At 41.4% G+C, this 25,728-nt stretch overlaps 1 protein-coding gene across 6 annotated transcripts in view; it reads left to right on the top strand.

Moving 5' to 3' along the window:
• EXOC6 (exocyst complex component 6) overlaps window positions 1-25,728 on the top strand; it is a 97,670-nt gene that overhangs the window by 69,420 nt on the left and 2,522 nt on the right. For all 6 annotated transcript variants that reach the window (XM_053388736.1, XM_053388734.1, XM_053388735.1 and 3 more), the window contains one exon: window positions 25,042-25,154. In XM_053388736.1, the coding sequence (XP_053244711.1) occupies window positions 25,042-25,154 (113 nt within the window). The remainder of the gene's footprint in view (window positions 1-25,041; window positions 25,155-25,728) is intronic.

Below are 25,728 nucleotides of genomic sequence, written 5' to 3'. Positions count from 1 at the left end.
CATGGGCCTCATAGTGACTGAAAACTGGGGCAAGCATCCAAAAGTGAAAATGGCTGCCTCTAAAGAACCAAATGAAACATGCTCCTTTGCTCTCAGCAACCTGCTGTAATAATAATTTAACTGTTGCACCGAATATATTCCTCCATAGCTGATCTAGAACGACTAAAGTGAGAAGTAGAAATTAATTGGTAATTCTTTATGGAATGACTATTGCAAAGGTGTTCCAGTTCCAGACATATTCTTGCAGAAATGTGTATGTGTGTGTGTGTGTGTGTGTGTGTGTGTATATATATATATATATATATATATATATATATATATATATATGCATCCTAAATAAATACTTTGCCCAGAGTTGTTTGTATGGGTGGGATTGGATGATGGAAAAATCAGTTATTCCTAAGTAAATGTATTTTAGTATCAGGGAGGCAGAAGCAAACACCATTTTGTTCCTGTAGCTATGGTAGCAAGTTTTAAGTGAATTTTTATAATGTGAAACTGCACATACTCAATGTTGTGAATTTGCCAACTCTGTTTTTTAAAAGTGTGCTGCTGTTGTTGTTTTTTCTGCTGTAACAGATTAGGAATGTCAAAACAGTTGGATAACATGGAATGTTGGTTGTGCGGTGGGAGGGAAAGAAAATTGTATGCTTCACAACTGGTAACATTCTGGTACTCTAAAGGGGGAATCTCTATAAAACCATTAAGTCCAGGGTCTAAAATGATCTAGTGCTGCACAACTGAACCCAGTGCTGACTGACTTGTGATTTATGACTTGATGTACAGAGATGCACAATGCTTTGTTTTTCAAAGCCTGGTTCCTTAAATATCCAAAAGTGACCAAAAGGCTATATAGCACAATGAATTGATTTGGTAGGCAGGCCTTCGATTTTAACAGACTGAAATTCATAGGAACTGCTTGCCAGGATTGGAAACTGTGATTATGCAAATAGGTGTTAGAAGGAGAAGGCTGGTATAATTGTTGTTGGTGCCACACAGACACTAAAGCCTAGATGTTCAGAGCTAGAAGGCCACAAATGGACCTACCTGTGACTGTCAAACTCCTGCTCAACTCAAATGTAAAATAGTTGACCTAACATTAAAAAAAGCATATATTGTCCCATAGATTGGCCTTCCTACCTGAAGACTGGGAAGTGCCCAAGGTAACAACATGTTTTAAAAAAAGAGGTGCAGGAAATTACTGGCAACCGAAATGATTAAGAGACTGAGGCAACTCTTCAGAGATTACAATGGTCATGACTTTTTAACGTCGAAAAAAAAGAGTAAAAGGTGAGGAGACATGATAGAGGTTTATGAAGTTATCTGTGGTGTGGAAAAACTGGAAAGAAACAAGTTTGCCTCCCTCACAATACTAGAAGCCATTGGGATCATCAACTGAAGCTGAAAGAGTGAGAACAAACAAAAGGGAAGTGCTACTTAACGTAGTTAAACTGTGGAATTTGCTGTCCCACAAGATGTGATGGGGATGGTCCAACTTAGTTGACTTTAAAAGAGGTTTAGACTAGTTAATGAAGGATAAGGCTATCAATGAAGCAAATGGCCATCACGACACCTCCAATATCACAGGCAGAATGCCTCTCAACAGCGGGAGAAAGCTATTGCCCTCATGCAGTGTTCTTGAGCTTGGCCACTGTGGTAAACCAGATTATGCAGGTTCAGGAGATCTCTTCTTATTTTCTTACCCATCTGCTGTCCTTCTAGAGTCAGCAGGATTTCCTTAAGTAGCCAGGTATTTGGCATCAAGGGCCAATTATTATCCACTTGGCTGTACTGGGTTCTAGAAGCTGTTCAAAACAGCTGCGGTTAAGACCTGTTATCCATTCACTCAGTATGATGTATACTCCTCTTCAGGGTAGCTAATGTGAGAAAAAGGTACAGTGGCTTTGTGAAATCCAACTGTTTATCAGAGGGCCGAAAGGTTATGAACAAGTGTACATTTTTGTAGGTGCATTCCGTCGTGTAATTCTAATGTTGAATAGAAATATTAACACATGCTGAAACATGCTAAATAGCTCACTGCCTAAGTGTTCACATGCTTGCCAGATACTGTGGTCTTTGTACTGATAGTTTGGATTTGGACTTGATATCCCACTTTATCACTACCCGAAGGAGTCTCAAAGCGGCTAACATTCTCCTTTCCCTTCCCCCCCCCCCACAACAAACACTCTGTGGGGTGAGTGGGGCTGAGAGACTTCAAAGAAGTGTGACTGGCCCAAGGTCACCCAGCAGCTGCATGTAGAGGAGCAGAGACGTGAACCCGGTCCACCAGATTACGAGTCTACCGCTCTTAACCACTACACCACACTGGCTCTCTCATAGTCAGTTGATTAGAGCATGGTGCTGATAACACCAAGGCTGCAGGTTCAATTTCCATATGGATATAACTGCATTGCAGGGGGTTGAACTAGATGATCTTCAGGCTCCCTTCCAACTCTGCAGTTCTATGATTCTATGTATTGGTTAATGGCTTTGGCTACTGGTTGCTCTGAGGAGGTTTCTGCCTTGGCTTCTAAACTTCATGCCCCCCCCCCCATTTGCCCATCTTATACTTATACTGATATGCTTGTTTTTCAATTTAAGAAGTAATTTGCTGTCGGATACTGTGCTGTATACTTTGCTTAAAGGCACAGAAGATAAGATCAACTCTGTTTCCTTTGTCCAATATAAAGTTTGGTCTCTATTTTTGCATTCTTGCTGACTTGCATCTCATTGCTCTTCTAATAAGCTTGGGAAGCAGCCTAAATCATAGATACTTCCTGTAACTGGAAGCATTCTAACCTTACAATTAATGGAACTTGTTCTGTGTAGCTAGACCCACTTTCAAATAAATCCAGAATAATGTACAAACTAGAAATACTCAACTGAAAAGAGCTGAAAGTTCAAATGACCGTTAGAAATTATTCCCAGTAAGCTTAATTTAACTAAGCCAATAATACACCTTAAACTTCTTTTGAGCTCAAATTACTTTAATGAAGGTGTTAATTACTGAGGGATTAACACTACTTCCAAGTGATAATGGATGGAGTCCATCAATAGTGGGTTAGAATAATATGGTTTTAGGGAACACAAGAATCTACCAAAGGATTACTTGCCAGGAATGGATGCTATTTCAAAGTAGAGGCAGGTCATAAGTGATGTGTGTTTTTCCCCTTAAATCGCAGCAGGCTTGAATGAGGGAAAGAAATTATCTCTCCATTGTGAGGGCAAAATATTTCTCTTTTTGGCACAGTTCAACAAAAGCAAAAATAACTGAATTTATCAATCCCTAATAGCTTTAGCTGACAGGATGCCAAAGGCAACTCATTCATGAAGTCAATATTGGAAAGATATGGGGAAATTAAATAATCAACTACCTGTATATGGAAGTGTCATTTACATATTTTGAAAATGTACTGCGTAGGGAAGACAGCAGGTACAGAGTTCTAGAGTGAAAAGTAGCAATTCAATCTTACAATTTAACCATTTAAAATTTATAGCCATTAAGATTGCATGCTAAATTTCAAGCATTTGTTCACCTGAAAGTATTAACGGAACACAGCCAGTCACGACTGCGCACCTAAGTGTTCCTTTTTGTTTCTAAAGGTGGAAGCAAAGAGATTCCACGGACCGCTTGCGTGGTATCTGCAGGGATCCACCCTATCAATATTTGCTGTTGACTCTTCTCCAGACAAAGTTCCTATAGTGACAGTGGTTACCAAGTAACTGAACTGCAATTGTGAGCTGCACAGGAGAAATCCAACCCAACCCAATCATGATAAGATGGAAGTCATGTTGACTGACCAGCCCTGTTACCTCAGGGAGATTGCAGTTCCCCTCATACTGGGTCACCTTTCCCTGTCACTCAGGTTCATTGCCTTGGAAGCTGTTGGATCTTAGCACTTCACCCACCTTCTGGAGAGGCTTTCTGTATCTGCCATAGATTGTAGGGAGGACTACAGTGTGTCAAAACATCTGGTTTCAGTGCTTTGGTATATCAGTCAGCACAAGATGCCTCAGAGGAATTGCCAGGACTTACTAAATACCAGATGTGCTGAATCCCTGTTCTTTCTCAAACCACTCATACTGGGCTTAATGGCCACTGAATTCAATCTAGTGCCAGCTGGCTAATCATGCTATCAAGTTTTAGTGTTCCTAATTCAAGGTTTGCTATTAGTGGTGCTGGAAAATAACAGTCTCTACTGTCTGCTTATGCTGCTCTACTTACTGAAGTTGCTGGAGTCTCAAGTGACTTCTGTGTGGTTGGGAGTGCTTACGACCAGTTTAGGCTGGTTCACCAGCAATGGCTGTTCGTGGACCAGGATAGCCTGGCCCCAGTTGTCCACATTTTGGTGACCTCCCGTCTGGAGCGCCGTAATGTGCTCTGTGTGGGGCAGCTCTTGAAGGCAGCCCAGAGGCAGCAGCTAGTTGCAGAACCTAGCTGGTGGGTTGTTAAGCAGAGCAGCCTGATAGGACTTTGTGTCACCAGTCCTGAAAGCACAACAAGTGGCTACTGGGTCCAAAACGTTAGTATAGCAACGTTCTGGGGATAGTGCTTAAAACCAAAATGGTGTGTAGTCAAAACACAATGGGTGCAATGGCAAGTGGGATTGCAACTTACCTAAATGCCTGTAAGTTGCAGGCTTACTGTACCCACTTAAGTTGCAGGCTTACTGTACTGTACTGTCAGCTAAAGGGCTCTGGGCCCATGTTCTTTATAAAGCAGTCTCAACCATCTTGGGCCTTACAATGAGCAAGGAAGGCACTGTTGGTGGTGTCATCCCTGAGTGCTGCCCATTTGGCATTGGCCTATATCTGTCCTTCACATTATTAATGTTTAGGAGCAACTTATAAACATTCCTGTTTACCCAGGCCTTTGATGGCTGAATGGTAATCTTGAAGTTGTTGACTGTGAGGGTATGTGGTTTGTTAGTGTGTTTTTTTACATGTTTTTGTTTCATTTTTAATTGTTAGCAGAAGAGCTTTGACTAATAGAGCCATCTACTTTGCTGTAGATGTTCAATCCCTGGCATCTTCAGGTGGGGCTGGGAGAGTTCATTGGCAGAAACCCTGGAGACCCACTGCCAGTGACCGCCTTTAAAAACAAAAAACATGATGTTTGCCTCATTATGCCAATAAAGGCTGAATGAGTGAATGAATAACCGTTTGCTGCCTTGGGCTCCTTTGGAAGAAAGAGCAGGCTAGAAATTTAATAAATAAAGAAAACTAACTACTGTTTGCTATCTTTTTTTTGTTACTATACTGAAGACAGACTGACTAAATGTGGAAAATATTCAGTAGTTTTTGAGGTATTAATATTAGTCACTGAAGATTGTAATGCTGCTTGCAAGCCTGCAATCAAATAGGTTTGATCAAAGTTTTAATAATTTGATATATTGTAGGAACTGCTTCAATAAAACATTGTAGTCTCAAAAGTTACTTTTTATTATTACTTTATTTCTTTTTATTTATATACTGTGTATATGCCAAAATGTCTTCTAAGTGGTTTACAACTATATAATAAAATTGTAATGCTGTTGTCATGTTGCAATTCACATGGCCACTAATAGGCCACAGCAACTCCAGTGTAAGGACCCAAACATCAGGCATCCATGTTGTGAAAGAACCCATTTCTTTCATTAAGTTTTTTATAGGCAAAGTTTTTGCTGAGTTGTGTGTGTGTGTGTGTGTGTGTGTGTGAAAAACTTTTACAGTGTAAAGCCTATAATGTCTACCTGGAAGTAAGCCCTGTTGAATTCAGTGGGATTTAGTCCCTGTCAAGTGTTCATACTATATTCCAAATGAGCATTTGAAGCTTAAACCTGACGTTTTTGGGGCTGGAATACTATATCTACTTCTACCTGGGAATAAACATTGTGGAACTCAATAGGACATCCTTCTAAGTCAACATGTATAAGATTGCACTGTCTGTGGTTTTCCCAGCAATTTGTCTAAACTGATTTAAACCCCAGTTTGTTACATTACCCATTTATTTGTCAAACATAACAGCAAAGGGATATAAATTGTGTTAATTAACACAAAATTAAATAAAGATGTGACTTTGCAGCAACATTTCCCCTCCCCAACAGTTGTGGATTATTGCAACTCTTCTGATGAGTAGAGAGTGAAATATGTTTGGAATTTGTCCATGCACTGTTTTAAACATTGTGTTGTAAGTTCTGGAAAATGGTGACCTAAAACACTACTAATCCAACCAGCTTTTACCTCTAAAATTGTTTTGTTGCTTTGTGCAAAAGGACTCTGTGTACAGGCTAACGGGCTACACAGAAACAACTTGTCCAGACCCCTTGCCCTTTGAAAACTGTCTGCCAGACGGCTCCTTTTCAAGCTGTAAACTCAAAAAGACAGTTCTTTTGCCACCGGTCCAGCTTATTCTTTAATGATGAGAAAGGAGGCACTACAATTAAACAATGTTTCTTTGTGTTTGTATTCAGGGTTGCTATAGCATAAGTGGTGACTGCCTTACTCGATTTTATCAACCTTGCGACTTTCTATGACCTTTCTTTAGAAAAAAATAATAATGCTTGACTTCTAAAACAGGATTAGCAAAAGTTGTAGCATCAAAATATTTTCTGGGTATTCTAGCAGAGCAACCGCCTTGTTTGCACAATTCCTACCTAACATCCTGCATTCTCCCCCACCCCTTGCATACGGTCCTCAGTTCATTTGAAGTCCTAAGGAATTAGCAGTATATAATATAACAAGACCAGGCATCTCTCAGAATTTACCTCAAGGTCTAGATTTAAAGAAAGCACTCTGCCCTTTGGGGGAATTTAGGTTGTTAAGGATTAGTATGAACCCAAATAACTTTTGACTTTTTCAGAGCAGAACAATTCCCTGTGGTTCAGCTGTCATAACCCCTGAGTTTATGTATTTATATACACTTACAAATGTGTGAGAGATTATATCCCCATTATAGTGACAGCTAATATCTTCACTTAAGGATGTCAATTTGAAACAGATGTACATATCTTAAAAGGAAAGTAAGGGCAATCTATTGTTAATGTTCAGACTTTAACTGCAGTATCTAAATAGATTTTACTATTGATTTTTTTAAAAAAAAATGCATTCCTGTTAATGTGATTGTCCTGTTCTGATATTTATAGCTAATGTACCTCACAGTGTTTAGTAGATCGGTTTAAGACTCTATTGACACTTAAGATGAAACTACAAAGTCTGATGAAATATATCTTGGAAAATACATCCCTCCTGATACATTTGACGTATCCCACCCCAATTAACATTGTTTTAGTTGTGCTTTATGCATAGGAACAATTTGTCCTTGTTATAAATTACATATTGTCAGGGAGAATATCTGGATTTTAGTAAGACTGATGTATCTGAACGTACATAAAGAAACAATGAAGAAACTGGACAGAACACACATACGCCCTTTCTCTCTGTTTCTAAAACATTATCTTCATCATTCCATAGACCTGTTCCTTTGGAGAGGGAGGGACTTTTCCCTTTTACTCATTTACATTTCTTGCCTGCCCTTCATTCTAAGGCATGAATGGGGAACCTTTAGCCCTCCAGAAGTTGTTGAACATCCACCAGCCGCAGTAAATACAGCCATTGGCCAAGGATGATGGGAGTTTGAGTTCAGCAACATCTGGAGGACCAGAAGCTCCCTACACCTGTCATAAGCCATTCAGGTTAACAGATAGAGAGGTTTGGAGAGCCAAATCCCCTGGACCTGAGGTTCCCTACCCCTAGACTAACATCTGTCTGCTACAGTGACCCAGAGCGTCCAGTGCAGAACAGCAGCTGGAACATCTGAAATCTTATGAATGCCTTTGCCCCTCTCTAGTAACCCTTGTCTGTTTTGTTGTCAGATGCTTCAAGAACCTTGGTTAGTAAATGGTGTATAAATATTCTGAAACATTTAGCAATCTAAACCTACAGGGCTGAACAGGTAGTTGAAAGACTCTTTTACTTGAGTGCTGCTGGTTTCCTTGTTCATTGACTACAGTTTTGAATGGGTTTGTGTGGTGCCGTGTTTGAGACAGCGGTAATCCCATATTCAGCTCTCTGTCAAATTCTGTATGTAATAACTCTGAAATGTTTTCTGATTAAAGCAAGGATGCTAGTCATATCCGTTGTTGGCCAAAAAAATTATAAAATTGTCTTGCATATAAAGACATAAAGTCTCATAGTGAACATAGTTCACAATTGCATATGTTTAGCAGCGGTTACTTTAGGAGGAAACGTTGGCCAGCCTTTTAGGTTTTTAATTAAGAAGGTCACAATCAATTATAGCTGAATTTCAAAGAATTTAGCAATTAGCTGTAATCTGCAGTTCCCAGCGGGAGGCTTTCATACTATTAAAAAGAGATTGTTTCCATCTCTGATCAAAGCCAAAATAAAACTAACAAGATTATAAAATATTTTGTGTGTCTTATGCAGCACACTATACCGCTGTGTTAGTGATCGGGGTTTTCTTTTATTTTTTAATGCTATCTTTTGGTTTGATTTATTTTTTAACATTTTATGTGTAGGGGCCAGTACTTCATGAATGGTGACAACTTATCTGTTCCGTTAAGCAAGTGGAGCAATTTGGCCTTTTCCTTTTTCCTTTTTTTAAAAAGAGTATGTGAATAGCTTTGAATATTTTAAAGTAAATAATAAAAATGCAGTCTACGGTAACCTAAAGTTTTTGACATAAGTATTCATGTCATCGAAGTTAAAGTAAGCTGAATTGATGGGTTCTTTCAACAATCTAGGGTATGTGCCGAGTTTTGTACTTTTTTTTAAAAAAAAGTTCTAATTTGCACTTTCCAATGAATTTAAACTTTCTAGATTTGTACCTACTTAAAAGAATGTTTGTGACCTTTTGACCCTTTTGTTATCCCTAATTCAGAAAGGCCTTTATTCTGTAAAAGCTTAGGTATTAAAAAAGAAAGAAAGAAAGAAGAGTGAAAAAAGGGGGGAGACGTTAATGGCATAACAGTCCTTTCTGGTCATCCTGTGTAAGATGTTTATGCAAAATGTCAATAGAAGCAATTGGCCTAACAGTGTGACAACTTACTTTGCTTGGAAATGGGCTAATCTCCTGTTTGGGTTATCCAGAGGTCAGGTAGGGATTTCTTTCCTCGCTCCCCATAGTGCAGGGCTATACACTTTTACAAGCTTTGTTGGGCTGAGGCCCAAATCTTCCCTACCCTGATGAGTCCCGGTTATCTGCCAAGGAAAACAGCATGTTTATCCCTGAGCACCGCAAGTAAAGCCCCGTTTATTTTAATGGAGCTTGTTTCCAAATAAAAGTGCACCTTGGGTCTCAACTTTGGTGTGCATTTAGTTACCCCTGAACATGCACCCCCCCTTTTGCATGCAAAGGATGCATTCACCCCACAACTAATGGGCAATTTTTATCCTCCTTTATTATGTTAAGTTAAGCGGCAGAAACCCTGTTCCATTAATGAACACAGAGGGGAATGTGTGTGCATATTTATACAAGTACCTGAGTTTAGGATTGGAGTGCCAAACATACATGTTTTCTGCCCCTTGAAAATGGTTCCGCTTTAACATGGGCTTCCTTTGCTTCTGGAGGGGACTAGCTGATATTATCATCCATTCTTTCAAAGAATTCATTAGAGGCCTAGTCCTGTCCCTTCCTGAAGTTCATGTGGAAATCCCGCCCCCCCCATCAAACATTGTCGTCCTTCAGAGCTTGCCACCACTGCCCTGTCACAGCAGGCTGGAACTCAATAAGTGCTCAGGCAAGCATGGAGGGCCATGAAATAGGCCTTGGCAGGTTGCATGCTGTGAACTCCTGGCTCAGTGAATCAGCTTCTGTGTGTTTTTATAACAGCCTTTTCCCCCCTCTGTTAATTACGCCCAGAGGCTGTGGAAAGGCAGCATTTACCTGTTGAAACAGACTAAGCAGCAAGTGTTCTGACATGTTTATCAGGCAAATTGTATCTGACAAAAGGTAATTACACATGCAATGAGGTCTAGAAGTATCTGATTGATTACAGGTTAATAATAAAACTGTTTAGCATTGGGTACAATTTTTTGGTTGGAGGAAAGTTGTGTAAATCTGAATAACTAGTACTCAAGGGTATAAATATTTTGGTATGTGGACTTTAACTCATAACCTTTTTAAACAACAACAACAACAGATATTCAACTTACAACTTCTATTGGACAACTTCTTTGTGGACATTTCAGTCCATTTCTGTTAATTAAAATTAATCTGCAAATGAGCTTCTCGCTGTATATAGAACCTTATCTTCTTTAATTATTTTGGAGTTTGATCATGAATGAATCCAGCACATATGGCATTTCCATTGTTGCTTTTCTTTCTCAGCCAACTGTCTTGAAGGAGCTGTACTCCTCAAAGGACTATCTACAAAGAATACTGTATGGCTTTTATGTGTGGGACTTGAATATACCTGAAAGAGCAGGCTAGTGGGACATCACTATATGTGGAGTAGCTTGCACATGACTGTGTTCCTATATAATGCATCACAGTGAGTTTCTCATTTATACATTAAAAAATTGACATTCAGTCCAAGGTCACCTATGTCTGAAGAATAGCTGAAATGTTGGCCAAAATCACTTAAGGACAATGAGAGTTAACAAATAATCTGGATAAAAATTCAGCCTTGTACCTACAGTCTTCAAACTGAACCTAAAGGAATCTAGTGACAGGAAAGAAAATCCTAAACCACAAAGGTTATTCAAAGCAAGCAACAAATGTCCTTTTTATCTTGCAACTAAATCGCTGAGTGGTGTATTTGAAGATGTGAATTAGGTTCAAATAGTGGGGCACATAACTTGGGGTCAGCTATAGGAATTCCTCACACAAATGTCTTCCCACATATTCTTTTGTTCTTTTGATACTAGTCAGGCTGCAGGGTTCAGCCTTAGCTCTTTGAGGGTTCAAATAGCAGGGAGTTAACTCATTATTGGGCAGCCGATACAACAAATGGATTTCCAAGCACCCATATGTTAGAAAGGAACAGAACTTTTAAAAATATAGCTAATTCAAAGACTTCTCTTGGATCTAGCACTTACCCTCATGCCTTGCATGAAGATGCCTTTTTAATTTATGGGATCAGGTTTACCAGATTGTCTCTTGACCATCCAGTAGCTGAGATAACTATTCTTATAATATAGAAAGACTAGCAGAATGTCAGTCCTAAGCATATTACAGGGAAACAATTGCCACTGATTTCAACCAGTGCATTGGGAACGAATCATTATTAGAAAATATTATTTTAAAATACAGTTGTGTTCAAATCCTATGTATAAAAGCCATGTACAATTCTTTGTAGATGTTCTCTCACGGAGAGTATTTGATTGTATTTTTATTTATTGTTATAAATTAATAGGCACACCAGGACCTTTGCAGTGAATAATACTTACAGTACTAAGCATAATGCAATGAAGACAACAAAACGTTTGTTAAAATTTTAATGGTATTAAAATCAGAAACTTTAGAGGAACTTTTATAAAGGAAAAATGATTTTGATCAGATCTAGGGCAAACAAGTTATAAGGAGAGATGTATAGAAAATAATAAGTCTTTTAATAGAGGTTTAATGTACTTAGACTTTTGTTAAAAACATTTATTACATTTATTACACTATTTTTTAATACTTTTTTATTTAGTTAGTTTATATAGGACCATTGTATTGTAGCACTCAAGGGAACTTGCATTAATCTTTGAAAAAAAACAACTCCAATTACAAATGTGGCAAATTATATTAGGAGCAGATTGAAACAAATCCACCAACTTAAAAACATAAAAACCATGACAATGACCATTTAAAACAATTAAGACACCTGGGTGGCTCCAGTTAGCCACTGAGAAAATAATACGTTACATTAAAGGCACAATCTTATAATTGAGGTCCACTAGCTGAAGGACTTTACCTGCAGGTACCTACTGTGCTGGCCAGTGGTGCATCTCCATCTTGTGGAACAGTTGCTGGCATAGTGCTCTGTTGGCAGAGCTGGAATAGCTCTGCCAGCAAACTTACACTGGCAGCATAGCTAAAGACTGGTACAGTCAAATGGTGGAGTCGCTGCTTGCAGGAAGCGCGAAGCTTGCAGGAAGTGAGAGTGGGAGGCGCAAGGCAACAAGGAAGGTGGCGCTGTGCGAACACCTAGGTAGAGCTAACATCGTGTTCCTGCTGGTATGTTTGCACAGTGCTGAGCTCCCTGTCCGCAGAAGGTCAAATAAGAACCACCACCACTCCCCACCCCACCATTCATTACTTTTATATATATATTTTAATAATTATTTTCCAATATACACCCAATAGCCAAATTATAACAATAACAATTAATTCCTAAATTATATAATTATCAAAATGCCAATCAACTTCCAATTAATACATTTTAGTTAAAGTGACTCTTGTATGATGGTTTGGGTGCATTTCCGATCTTATATCACTGTGTTCCATGTCAATTACATTTCAGTTAAAACAATAATCCATTAGTCAACAGCTACATATTTAATGATTTCCATTTGTCATGTTACAATATGTAAATCTATAGCTTCAAGTGAGGAACTCAAACTATTATCTTCATTCTCCCCTGTGTGTGAAAACTGTTATGTTCATGGAGATTCTTTCTGTCCACATACAGTGGTAAGAACAGCTTAGTTTACGAACAACTTGGATTTAGAACGCTGCAAACCCGAAGTAGGTGTTTTGGTTTGTGAACTTTGCCTTGGAATAAGAACATGTTTCGCTTCCCGTTGAGTGTGTTCCATTTGTAAATTGAGTCCCCCGCTGCAATGGGAAAGCACGGCTTGGTTTAAGAACGGACTTCCAGTACGGTTTAAGTTCGTAAACCTGTTCGTAAACCTGTATGGTGTCTCTTTCACTTCCCAGCTGTTGTTTTCTCCAATCATGACTTGGAGAGGAACTGAATCTTGAAGTTTTTCAGAGGTCTTGTCTCTCCATCCCTTGCTTCAATGTCTCAGAACAGGCGACCTTTATAAACCATTCTGTCTCACTAGTAAAACATGTCACAGATCTTCATCATTTCCCCCTCAGCCTAGGAAAAGGTGGGCAGTTTTCGAACGCACTGAAGATTTAATACTCCTTTCCAACTCCCAGAATCTCTGCAGCATTCTTATCACAGCCCCCAAATTCTTTTCCTTCAGCTAGAGATTTATGGCCCAATTAAACATTATTTTGGATTGCTTTCCATCAGTAGCACAAACAAATCTCAGTCTCTTTTTCCTTGTCTTTTGTTTTTAATTGGAGGTGAGGGGAATTATGCTGTCTTTCCAACAGTCATACTTGAGCTTCCCCTCCTTTCTTCATTTCAGATCACACACAGTTTTCCCACAGTTCATATCAATATTACTCCAACGTTCCTTCCTCACTTGTACATATATTTTTGTCTTGTATTCTGGAGAGGGTTGCTGAATCCTAAATATATAAAAGAGACTTGGAATAAACAAACCGTGGGCTTCCCTCTCCCCAACTGACTCTCACACTGAATAAAATCTTATCTCGATTCAAACCTTTGATCCTTTGATCCATGTAGCCAGCACTTTTTTTCTGGGGGGATGCATACCCCTAAACATTTTGTGAATCTAAGTTTGCCCTCATTGAGGGGCAGTATTTCAATATGAGTAGGAAAATGAGAGTACCCCTAAACATTTTTTTAGAATGTATGTAGCTGATATGTTCCATAATGTGCTGCTGCAACCGTTTTCCATCACACACTGGTACTTTAAAGTCATTTAAAATGTCAATTAAACAGAGCACCTCTGTTCCTTAATGGTGGCATAGGAGGCTTTTCGCCGGGCGAAGTGCTTTTGCACTCAGCACCTCCCTGCCTCCCACATTCCATGCCAGAGCAAGGGCCGGGTACCGAGACAAACTGTGAGTGAAGCCCATTCCCCCCAGTCCCTGGGGGGAATTTGCAAGGGTGATTTACCCTCTGCCATCCTTGCTTTCTGTTCACCGACGATCCCCTGCCCCTGTCATGGGAGCTACCTCCATTAAGGCAGGCGGGACCGGAAGCCCCCACCATTGCTACTAGTACAATCATGGGTGGTGCATGGAAGGAGCTCCCTCTCCCACTGCATATGATCCTCCTCCATTTCATAGCCATGCTTCTGTTGATAGTTCAACTATACCCCAGACCTGTTGCAAGAAATTTCCCTCCCATGATACGGTCAAAAGGGATTATTTACAGATGGCATATCTTTTTCCATAGGAGGAGGCGGTAGCTTGAGTTATTGCTCTTTTTCCATTTGACATTTATATCGATAGTATAGTAGTCAATTTAGAAGGGCTTCATTTCCTACCTGTTTTCTCTTAGGCTACTTTGAATTCATGCCGACGATATGATTGTAGTGTCCCATTCGCCAACAGGCATCAGATGCCTGCCTGGAAGTCTTGGGCACTTCCTTGTGTAGGTGAGCAACTTGTCATAAATTATTATTATTATTGAAAGTTCAGTCTGTTTACCTATGCTAAGCTTATGGTGGGGAGGAACAGAATACGGGAGAGGTTAGGGTGGCAGCTGTAAAATGTTGGAAGCTAATCCCCCTCCCTCCGCTCAGCATTAAAGAGTTCTGCATTTAAGGCGAGAGGGTGGTGAGAATGTCAAACCACTGGAAAGTAAGAGAATGAGTCCCCTCTCTTCCAAGTATTATACCAGCCTTTTTAGTGAGAGGAGAGGAACTGGACAGGAAACATCCCTGACATCTCCAGGAGGTAGAGCTGGAAGAGACAGTCTCCTTGTCTGAGGGCTGCTGCCAGTCAGTGTGAGCGTAATTGAGCCAAATGGACCAATGAACTATCTTGGTATATAAGGTAGGTTCTTAAAATGGAAGCTCATAGCAAAGCTCTGACCGTTGGGATTAAGAACATGCCAGGAACTGTTCGCAAGGTTGACAAGCTGTGTTTTGATGGAGCAAATCCAAAAACAAAACAAAAAATAACACCACCAGGATTGCTGAAAAGCTCATGATTATGGCAAGCTTATAAATTCGTTCAGCAAAATTGTTTGCTCTGCTTATGAATAATCCAAGGGCCGACAGAGAACCCTTCTCCCAGAGCAGCAAAGACACAGTAACAAAAGCAGATTTAGCCATAATTTTGTTTCATGCAGACCTGGGACTTTTGGAAGACCATTTCAGATGCAGCTGAATGTGAGAGATCTTGAAATCCAGGAAATCTCTTCCTTATTTCGATTTCAGACTCTGAAATCTTCAGTAACTCTAAGACGAATGTGGTCAGAGAATGTGTACCTGTGGTTTAGTAATTTAGCCCATTATTTCCAATTCCTTCTACATTATGTAGCATTATCTGCCACTTTTGTTGCATTAAATTGGACTTCACACTTCTGTTACCTTTTTGGTGTCTTAAAAGAATAAATGCACGCGAATGTGCCTTTCAGGTTTAGCTAAGCATTGCTTAGGAAAGATGGACATCCTAAAACCTCATTCTTTGATTATGCAAAACATGCCTGCATATAATGCCTTTTTTTCTAGCGTCTTTTAAAGTATGTATAGATTCTGTGTGTTTCCTTTACTATGATATTACTTGCCCCTCTATTCTTGTCCTTCTCTAGCTGTCTGTTTTGTTAGGTGCAATAAGAAAATGAATCCTGAGAGGACAGATAACATTAATTTCCCATTAATTGTCTTAATTTCCCCCCATCTTTTCTTTGTCTGACATACCATTAATGCAGTTGCTTTCCTGAGAAATGCATTGAATTTGAGAGGGGTAATGAAGTTGCAGCAGGCTCCTTCCATCTATGGAAAATGATGGTCTTAACCTGCACATCTAGCAAGTCATCAGTGGTTGGATCCAGAGGAAGTTAGTCATGCTTTAGTTCTTCCAAAATCACTGGGACTCAAGTTGTTATGAGTAGTGCATAACTAACTTCCTCTAGATCCAACCCAATACATTTAGCATACATTTAGGCAGTAAAGGGCAACCACTTTTTGAAAAAGCAACTCCAAGTAAATACTTTAAGGTTAACACTGTGTCCCAGAGCCAACATTTGCTAATGTGGAAAGGCTCAAAACTGAGAACTAGTGTAGAGCACAACCATGTTAATAGCACCTGTATTCACACCAACTAGATCTGTGTGCCGCAGTCTGGGAAACAATTAAGACAAAAGTTCAAAACACTGACATCCCCATAAACAATTGTAAGCTGGTGAATATATTTTTGGCAGAGGTATCTGCCTTATGATTGGACTTGCCCTCAAATTCTTTTCCTGTTCCACCTTTATATTAATTACAGGACTTAAATCTCCTAGGATTATATGCCTCTACTGTTTCAGTGGAAATGATCATGTGCACTCTGTTTCCTCTGATGAATTCTGAGTCACAGTAGCATCTTGAGTCAAATCAGAAAAGAGTACAGGCATTACGTCATGTACATCTTCGAGAACACAACCACACACACACACACACACACACGGTGTCTAATTTACAAATATATAAACACACACACACTCGTATGCATATTCCCACACATTCTCTCTTACACAGACACTCCTATATTGATGTATGTTTATGTTATTGATGGTTTTATAACTTTAAAAAACAAAAAAATCTTTGGTTATCTTATTATGGAAACTCGATCAAGTTTTTACCCCCAAAGATGGCCAATAAATATTAATATATATATTTCAATGGCCTCCCCTGTTCCCTGCCCCTACTGACAGTCTTTTTAAATAGATTGCTATACATATCCAGTCATAAGCAAACTGAGTGTGTGACTTTCTAGCATCTTGTATATATAATAATAATAATTTATTATTTATACCCCGCCCTTCTGGCGGGGTTTCCCCAGTCACTTGTATAATGGATTACTGTATAGTAGCGATATCAGTCCTGCTGGTTTTTAAATTTCTGATCCTTAATTCATTCAGATGCAGTATATAGCATACTTACCACTTTATCTTTTCCTTTGTGTTGTTAGATTTAAGCAAATGTTGTCCATAACTTGATTTTTTTTAATATATAGGACATTCATTAGCATAGATTGTAATTTAAGTCTGAGTGCTGACCCTCCTGAACAATGTTGAACTAGAGACTATACACAATTCTCTCATTTTTATTTTTGTTTTAAGCAAGGTAAAAAGTGAAGCGAGTTAACAACTTGCTTTGTTGTTTAGTCGTTTAGTCGTGTCAGACTCTTCGTGACCCCATGGACCAGAGCACGCCAGGCACTCCTGTCTTCCACTGCCTCCCGCATTTTGGTCAAACTCATGCTGGTAGCTTCGAGAACACTGTCCAACCACCTCATCCTCTGTCATCCCCTTCTCCTCCATCTTTCCCAACATCAGGGTCTTTTCCAGGGAGTCTTCTCTTCTCATGAGGTGGCCAAAGTATTGGAGCCTCAGCTTCACGATCTGTCCTTCCAGTGAGCACTCAGAGCTGATTTCCTTAAGAATGGATAGGATTGATCTTTTTACTTGGATCCTGTAACCTGGACCTTTCCACGGACATAACTGCAAAATGTCACACCAATACTAGATCTAACTGTGAAAGCTGCTCATTGAAATGAGAATACTAGATGCCCTAGATGTATATGCCTATTCACTTGTGAGTAAGCTCTATTGAATGTAATGGGACTGACTTCTGATTAAGCATGCATACGAATGTACTGGTAAAGTGTATTTTCCCTATTCCATATAGCAAAGGAATAGAAATAGTTCTGCTTCATTTTCTAAATTAAGTCTATGCATTCGATGAGTGAATCTAGGCTTTATTACACTTGGGTCACACACACACACACACACACACACACACACACACACTTGCATGTGCACACACAGACTGGGAGCCTCAATGGTGCCCCTCTGAAGGATTCACCGGGGCAAAAAAAACCCGGCTAGCGCGCCCCCACAGTAGCTGCATTAGAGCCTGATTACAATTCTTTGAAATCCTGCATGCCCAGTCCCCCTCATCTTAACTCCCAGAACTATACTTTTAAAGAGATATTTTAATACCTGGGTTTTATTGTGCCTAGGGCTAAAACATATGACATATTTTTAAACCACTGTATTTACTATTGACTCTGAAGTCTAATCAGATGACAACTACATAGGAAGTCGGAAAGCTAATAGCAATTGCAGGTGTCAACCCACATTTCAAGGACTTGAGAGTTCAAATGATATATATGTACCAGTAAACCACTTTGATTATCTTCTGCAGCCTTGTGTGGACAAAATAACTAACGTTACTGCCAGCTGCCTTTGAAACCTCATACCATAAACAGGAAGGCATGAAATAGTCATGTTAATAGTGAGTAAAGTGGATCAAATCTTTTGTTTGTTTGTTTTTTGAGAAGCTGTGAAGGATGGTTAATACCCTGTCTTTCTGTGTGTATTAATGTAAGCTGAACTGATGGAAAGGTTCTTCGTATCAGATGCAATTCCCACCATACGAATGTTCCTTGAAAAGGCTTACAGGCACATATGGGAGTGATGCTGACTCCTATCCAATTGCTTGTATTGACGGTGCATCGCCTGAGTGCCAAATCATATGCAGGTGACCAGGACACGGTTGCAAAGACTAGGCCAAAAGGCAGCTCTTGCCCACCCACAGCATACAGTATACATGCTGTCAAAGTCCATTACGCACAGCAAGGTGCGAAGCTGCGAGTGAGACAAAGAATAAGTGTGTAATAGCACCAAACAGCCATCCTGCTGTCGCTGCAGCTCGCTGTTCTATCTGCACCATCTTCACCCGGGAGTTGTCCCAACATAACCCCTGAACCTGCCCTCCGGAGGGGAGAGGGAAGTTTATAATTGGACTGCTTATGTAATTTGCTTGTGCGTGTTGGTCTTCCGCAGCATGTAAAGCTGTGGCGTTCAGAAAAAAAGAAACTTTCTAGAATTAATGAGGCTGCTGTGTAACCTTTCAGCTGAGCATAGGATGTGATTACATCCTCTGCCGTCGCTTACACTCCTGCTGCTGCTCCTCTTTGAGGCTGGAGCTGATGTGATGGCGTTGAAAGTTGTTCCTGCTCATATAGGATATGTACCAAAAGCAGAAAATACAGTGGCCCATGCATGCCATTCAAGTACATCTATTTTGCTAATCTATTTATGTTTTCAATATTTATATGGTCTGTTTGGTTGTTCTCCACGAAGGGGAGATGCAGGATGCACACTCGGCACCCTGAGAATTCCCAATTTCCTTTTTCTTTTTAAAGCAATTTCCCCATTTTGTGTGGTTGCAGAAATTTTCTTGAAAGCATGTGGGGATAATTGGTCTTTTCTGTGGTCCGGGGGCAAAGCTTCAGCATCCTGCCTAGCTCCCTGCTCTCTCCCATTACTAATGAAAACAGAATTGTGCAAAAATATGCCCATTTTACAGAATGTGTTCTGCTTCTCTTGATGGTTTTTGTATGCCTCTCCTACGTGTTGTACATTCTACATTCCTAAGAGTGTAAACTCTAAGGAACAGAGGGAGACTTCTGGGTAAACATGCATAGGATCCTTGGTTGTCTTTGAACTGGATGTGAAAGTCATTGTCATTTTAAACAGTGGAACTATCTGAAGTATTTTGAGTAGTTCAGCTTTAATGTTTCTTGCATAGATCATGGTAAATCTGAGGAGTGGAACCCGCATTACTCTTCAAATATCCACCCTGCACAGTCGGCCTGCATTATATCTGAATGGATATGTGTAGTTTTCTTTCAAGAATATCCAAGGATGATACACCAGGATAGTCTGAAGTGTGACATCCACACCCACACACCAAATTTGATTAATCAGCCTTCTGCAAAACATTTTGCCAATATCTGCTTGGATACTTGCAGAGGTGGTGCAGTAGCTAACACAACCATAGAGGCATGATAAAGTATATGGGAATATGCTGCATCAGTATCCCAGGAAACGTCACACACTGCGAATGGTACCCTCTTTGGATGGGGCTATAACTAGGCAGACAGCACTACCCCAAGACATTTTGCTTCTTGAGGCAAAGGGCAAAATGCCCCCCTCCCCACTTTTCCATTTACAGAAGCCAACTGGACTAGCAGTTGTATTTTATTTTGATACTGGCAATGAGATGGTGCTCTTTGCCAAACACGAGGGTGCAACAGGCTAGTTATGAGTGCGCGGGGCGCCCATTGCTTCCTGTATCTGCCACCTGATGCAGTTGCCTCATTTCAGTTATGCCTAGTGGCAGGGATGGCCCTGCATGGCAGGTTCTGTTTTAATTTTCTCCGTTTGAAAACAAAAAGAGCACAGGCACTTCAGTATACCTCACCAAAATAAATCTGGTGTTTGGTTGAGCCTAATTAGCTGCACTGTCAGAAGGCGCTCCAGAAAAAAACTGTCACTGCGCTAATTAGTCTACTATAAAAACACACCAAGAAACACATTAAAGGGTGGGTCAGGCGAATTGGTTGAGGTGCAAGAATGGGTGGCCTGTTGTGCTCGTTACCAGATTGTGCATCTCTGAGACTAGATGAGTAATGTTTTAATTTAGAGATTGTCAAGGGAAGAACTGAAAACAGGGGGAGGTCATTTGCTATGCCAAAGCTTTCCATTATCCAGTGCACTGATTTGATCTATCTGAATGATGACAAATACAGAAACCCACTACATTAATCAACCTGCATTAGAAAATGGAAACATCTTATTTTGCTGTCTCATACCTGGATTGCTAAATGGAGAGACTATGAAGTCTGAGATGCATTGCAAGAACAGAAATTTTAATTCCACAGCGGGGATTTTCAGATTTGCTGTTGAATTAATGTTTACCTAGGAGCAAGTCATATTGCTTTCCAATGCAGCATGCTCTTAATACGGTTTGTAGGACAGAAACATTGATGCCTGTACGATTTTGCTCTTTATGCTCCTGCTGTAAGCTTACACAGAAAGTTATTCCAGAACTTTGTACTGTAAACTGAGCCAAATGTATATGAGCAGCATGCGAACCATTTATGTAGGATAGCCTACATCAGTTTAAAATTGGAAAGTGATGCTAGTAAAGTGAGCGTCACCAAATTTCAGAAGGGTTTCATGGCTGAGAGTTTTGTATGGAGCTTCTGTGGGCAAAATATTGGTTTTGGTGATAGATAAAAAGACGTTACCATAAATTGATTCTTGGACAAATATTACTGTACTGAATAAAACTTTCCTTTATTTCCCCTTTGGGTAGCTTTGGTGAAAAATTGCATGTTAAGTAAGATGTATGCCTCTGAACTTGCTTTCTTCTTCCAAATCCTGAATATGATTTTATTTTATTTTTACTGATGTATACCAACAGTTTTCTTGAGGGTTTTTGATTCATCAGCATGCCACGCTTTGCTTCTTCTGGCCATTTTGTTTGTTTTTCTTGCTTGTTTTTCTTTAATTTTAAATAAGAAGATGCACTACCAACAAAAATGAACTCCTGAGTCATAAGCACCTTATTTGGAAGTAAAGACCCATTAATCCCAATGCTCACTTCCAAGTCAATGTGCTTACTATCATAGACTGAGTAGTCCGACAAAGATGAATAGTGTCAAGAAACCTGTTTAGCATGTGGTGAATGATGCTACACTTACGGGTCTTGCTGCTCAGCAGAAGAAATGTCCTACACATGAAATTGCTGTTCTGTAGGGTCATGGACGAATCCAGATTAGTCCTGGATTTTGCTCTTCTTAAAGCAAAATCCAAGGACACCAAACATGATTTATTTACCCCTTCTGACACTTTAACTACACTCTCCTACTTCTGTTTTCTAAGAGTAGAATAGGGGTGCAATGATGGGTAAGAATAGTAATGATGGGTAAGAAACCAGGGTCTGTGAATTAGACCAGGTATGTAGCAATCAGACTTAAAGGTTTATTTGGGGTGGTGTAATGACATTTCAGAGCTTGCAGTGTTACTGCTCAGGTGTCGGCTTCCCCCTCCTTCCATCATCACCACCTCCCAAGTGCCCACATTCATACCAGTTAAAACATGTTTGCATACATGTGTCTTCCCTTCAGACCTTGCAGAAAAGGGTAGGGTTGGCATGCTATGGAAATGCAGGGCTCGTTTTCCCTACAGTTTCTAAAGCCAAGAGGTTATAGGGTAGGATGGGGGAGGTGATCAGGAATGAGGAGTTGCCCACTGTGGCCAAGAGAATTCAAATGGCTCAAAGAAGGTTGCAGATGGCTCTGCCCAGCTGAGGTGCTCCCCTATGTTGTCCTCTGACCCCACTCATAATTTGGGACATCTCTTATTTTTATAAATTGGTCTATGAGGCAGATGTGGAAAAACTGCACTGGCTTGAAGTTCCATCTGTCCTACCACACAGGGCACAAATAGCAAGAGAGAGATGTGAGACTCTGGCTTTTTAGGTAGTGTCTGCCGGACTGAAGTGTGACTTGTGACAATAATCTATGGAATGGCCTGTTTTTAGGAAAACATGGAAATAAGCGGCCTCCAGTGGGAGATGAGCTGGAGGAGGCTTGTGAAATCTCCTCTCCCCTGACTCTGGACCTGATGAGGGACAGGCAGTGCTTTAATTTCTAAGCAAAGGAGAAGCCGGGCCTCAAGTCTAGCTGGAAGCAACCTCTTGTCCTTCATCCTTGCCATCTATGGTGGACTATAGGAGCCAACTCCTAGGGGCCGTGTGGGCTTTGGCCCCCACAATAAAATATTTGAGGGGGCTTGGCCCCCACAGTTGATGGGCATTCCCATTCAAATGATATCTGTGCACTGCATCATGTGATCGGTTATGTGTGGTGGGGGTTACCTGGGCCCCCACAATATTTTATTCAAATTGGCACCCCTGCAGTGCACTCAGGCTTTGCAGTCAGTGACAAGGGAAGATGGCACCCTAAACAGGTCCCAGGACCGCTTTGACCCACTCCTCCTTCATCCCTGCCTGGGCTCCCATGAAACTCCAGGTGTAAGTTAAGAAGGAAAGTCCCAGCCTTGGGACTGGAGGCGTGGAAGGAGGAAAGCCTTTGCTAAGTGTAACGGGAAAGGGTAACCTCTAGCCTGCCTCTACCCTTAGCTGTTGGACCACGCTGGCTGGGGCTGATGGGACTTGAGCATCCCTGGTTTAGTGAGACAGTTCTAGCTTCAGCCTTCCCACGTCCCCGGCCGCTGTCTGCTGGGCATCCAGCGCCGCTCATCCTTCCCACTCCTCCTCCTCCGGAGGGAACTGGTTTCGAGTTTAGGTGGCTGAAGAAGATTCCGCTCGACTTGGGAGGGCCACCGTGGGAAAACCCGGATGGCCCTTCTCGCTGGGAAGCCGAGAGACCGGACCTCCTTGCAAATCTCTCTCTGGGAGTGTCAAAAAGCCCCCGGAGGCGGCGCAAGTGTAGGTGGCTGGGGGGACCCCGCCGTTCCTCCCCTACGCGCGCCTTCCTTTTGCCCCACGGTCTCCAGGTTAAGACGAAAAGGAAATGGCAAACCGAGCCCTGATAACGAGCAGATGAATAAACGTGCGAGAAACTCCTCTTGGCCACCCCGCCACCCCTCCCCACCTTCTCCTTGGCTCCTTCAAAGACGCCAAAACAACCTGCTCTCCAGAAACCGCCGGGGCTGGAAGGAAGACGATCCGCGCCCCAAGTAGCGAGTGAAGGGCTTGGCAGTTTTGAAACAATGAGAAACGTGGATCGGAAGTTGGGTTTAAGTGGCTTAGAGGGGATTAGGGCTTCAAATTGGCGGCGGGGCCCGGCGCTTTCCTGCGAGAGTCACGCCGCCTTTTAAAAGATTACGCGCAGATTTGACAGCAGCTCCGGCTGGATATTATGAGCCGAGCAAAGGCAGCTGGAAGGAGCGGGGGTGGAGGTCCCTCCCGAGGGATTTTATTTTATTTTATCCCATTTTATTTTATTTTAACCCGGCTCCTTCTGTTCCTCGCCTCCAGTTTCCTTGTGCCGGTACTTTTCATAAAGGCTACTTTTGAAGCGTGTTGTGGGAAGAGCAGGGCGTACAGAGGCATTGGAACGAACATTCCTAGTCCACTCAGACGCGTTTTAATTTTGGTATGAAAAGCATACCCCCGTCAAAACGAGGAAGAGGTGCCCAACAATTTTTTCTGATTGACAAGTATTTCGATTGCATTATCTGTGGAACTTGAGTGATCACTTTTCCCCGCTTTAAGGTGTAAGAACAGCGTTTGTAAACGGAGGCTTTGTAAGGCGGAGCGCTGAAATTCACCCTTCCCCAAAAGGGGTACTAAGCTGTGTTCTGTGTTGCAACAGAAAAACACAGCAGTGCCTTGTGGCAAGCTTAAAAGTACTCAACAAACGAAGATATTTCTTAATGGCGCACGAAGGTGTGGGAATCGATCCTACGTGAAAAATGGACATATAAATTTAGAACCGCAAGAGGTCCACAAAATAAGAACCAATTTCTTTCTATTTGGTGTGATTTTATTGTTGTTCACATTAATGACACAGAGCATAGACAATCTCCCGCCCTCCATGAATAGCTGTGGAAAATACGATGAAATAGAAATAGAGGCAGAGCTTTACAAACGAAGGTTCTCTGGAAATGCAGCTCATCTCCCCCTGGAAAATGTGGGGTATCCATGCCAGTGGGGTTTTTATTTGTATAGACATGTTTTATAACGTCTCCGTATTTTATCGAAAGTCTGGAGTGCATTTCTGAAGTCTCTCGGCCCCCTCTAGGTCCCGCCTTCGTGCCTGTTTTCTGTGATTGACTTCCTTCTATGCTCGATTTTGCCTATTTACTTATTTATTTCGCGCCCTTCAGCAGGGAGGGTGGGTTAGCATTAGTGGATGTTACATTTGATGAATCTCATACCATTAGAAATTGGTTCGTCTTTAGGCGGCCCCGAGGGGCTCTCTGCCTTGAAAAAACGGGGGATTAATTTTTTTTAATGGCTTGCTTTAAAATGAGGAAAGAAGCATATTTCCATTTTTTCGTTTGCTTCTTTCCTCCTCCCCCCGGGGGGGGTGTCGTTTTGTGCATCTTGAGCTCTTCCTAACGCGGGATGAAAGTTGGTGGTCGAAGGAGACGGGGTAAAATCGCCACGTCCATTGGGAGCGAGAGGAAACTCCACACCCCAGAGGCCCTTAACGTCACTTTGTGTGTGTCCCCCTCTCCCCCCTCCCCACTTCAGCTTCTGGATCTCTTCATGGTGTGGGATTGGTCGACTTACCTAGCAGACTACGGGCAGCCCAGCTCCAAGTACCTGCGCGTCAATCCAACCACCGCCTTGGCCCTCCTGGAGAAGTGAGTCACACACAGCCCTCCTCCTCCTCATCTAGCCATCTCTGCAGGCGCTATCAGGAGACCAATGCCTTGCGGGAGAGCGAATGCTAGGGCACCCCCCCTCCGGGACACGCATAGGGAAAGATTAGGTTGTAACCCAAATGCGAGCGCTTAGGTGCCGCCTGTCCCTTTGCAAACAGGGAAATACTTCTTTTAGTTTGAACAGCTCCATCCGGATCTCTCGTGATTAGGACTGGACACTATCTGCATCTTCCCGCTTAGGAAATTTGCCCATCCTAAATTTCCTTGGACGGACGAGTCCCCTTTCATTGGCGCCCCCAAAAGAAGCCCACGCAAGATGGCAAAGTGTGGGATGGATCTCGGAGCAATTGGTAAACGTCCTGATTTTCAGGACCTTTTGGTTTAAAATTATTCCAAAAGATGTAATTACTCTTTTTGAGAGAGAGAGAGAGAGAGAGAGAGAGAGAGAGAGAGAGAGAGAGAGAAACAAACAGACAGACAGACAGAGAGAGAGAGAGAGAAACCTGCAGCAAAAACGCCAACACAAATGTGACTAAACTGCAGTATTAAAAAT

Source organism: Podarcis raffonei, chromosome 5, assembly GCF_027172205.1.
Source record: "Podarcis raffonei isolate rPodRaf1 chromosome 5, rPodRaf1.pri, whole genome shotgun sequence".
NCBI lineage: Eukaryota > Metazoa > Chordata > Lepidosauria > Squamata > Lacertidae > Podarcis > Podarcis raffonei.
This window is presented reverse-complemented; position numbering and strand designations above follow the sequence as displayed.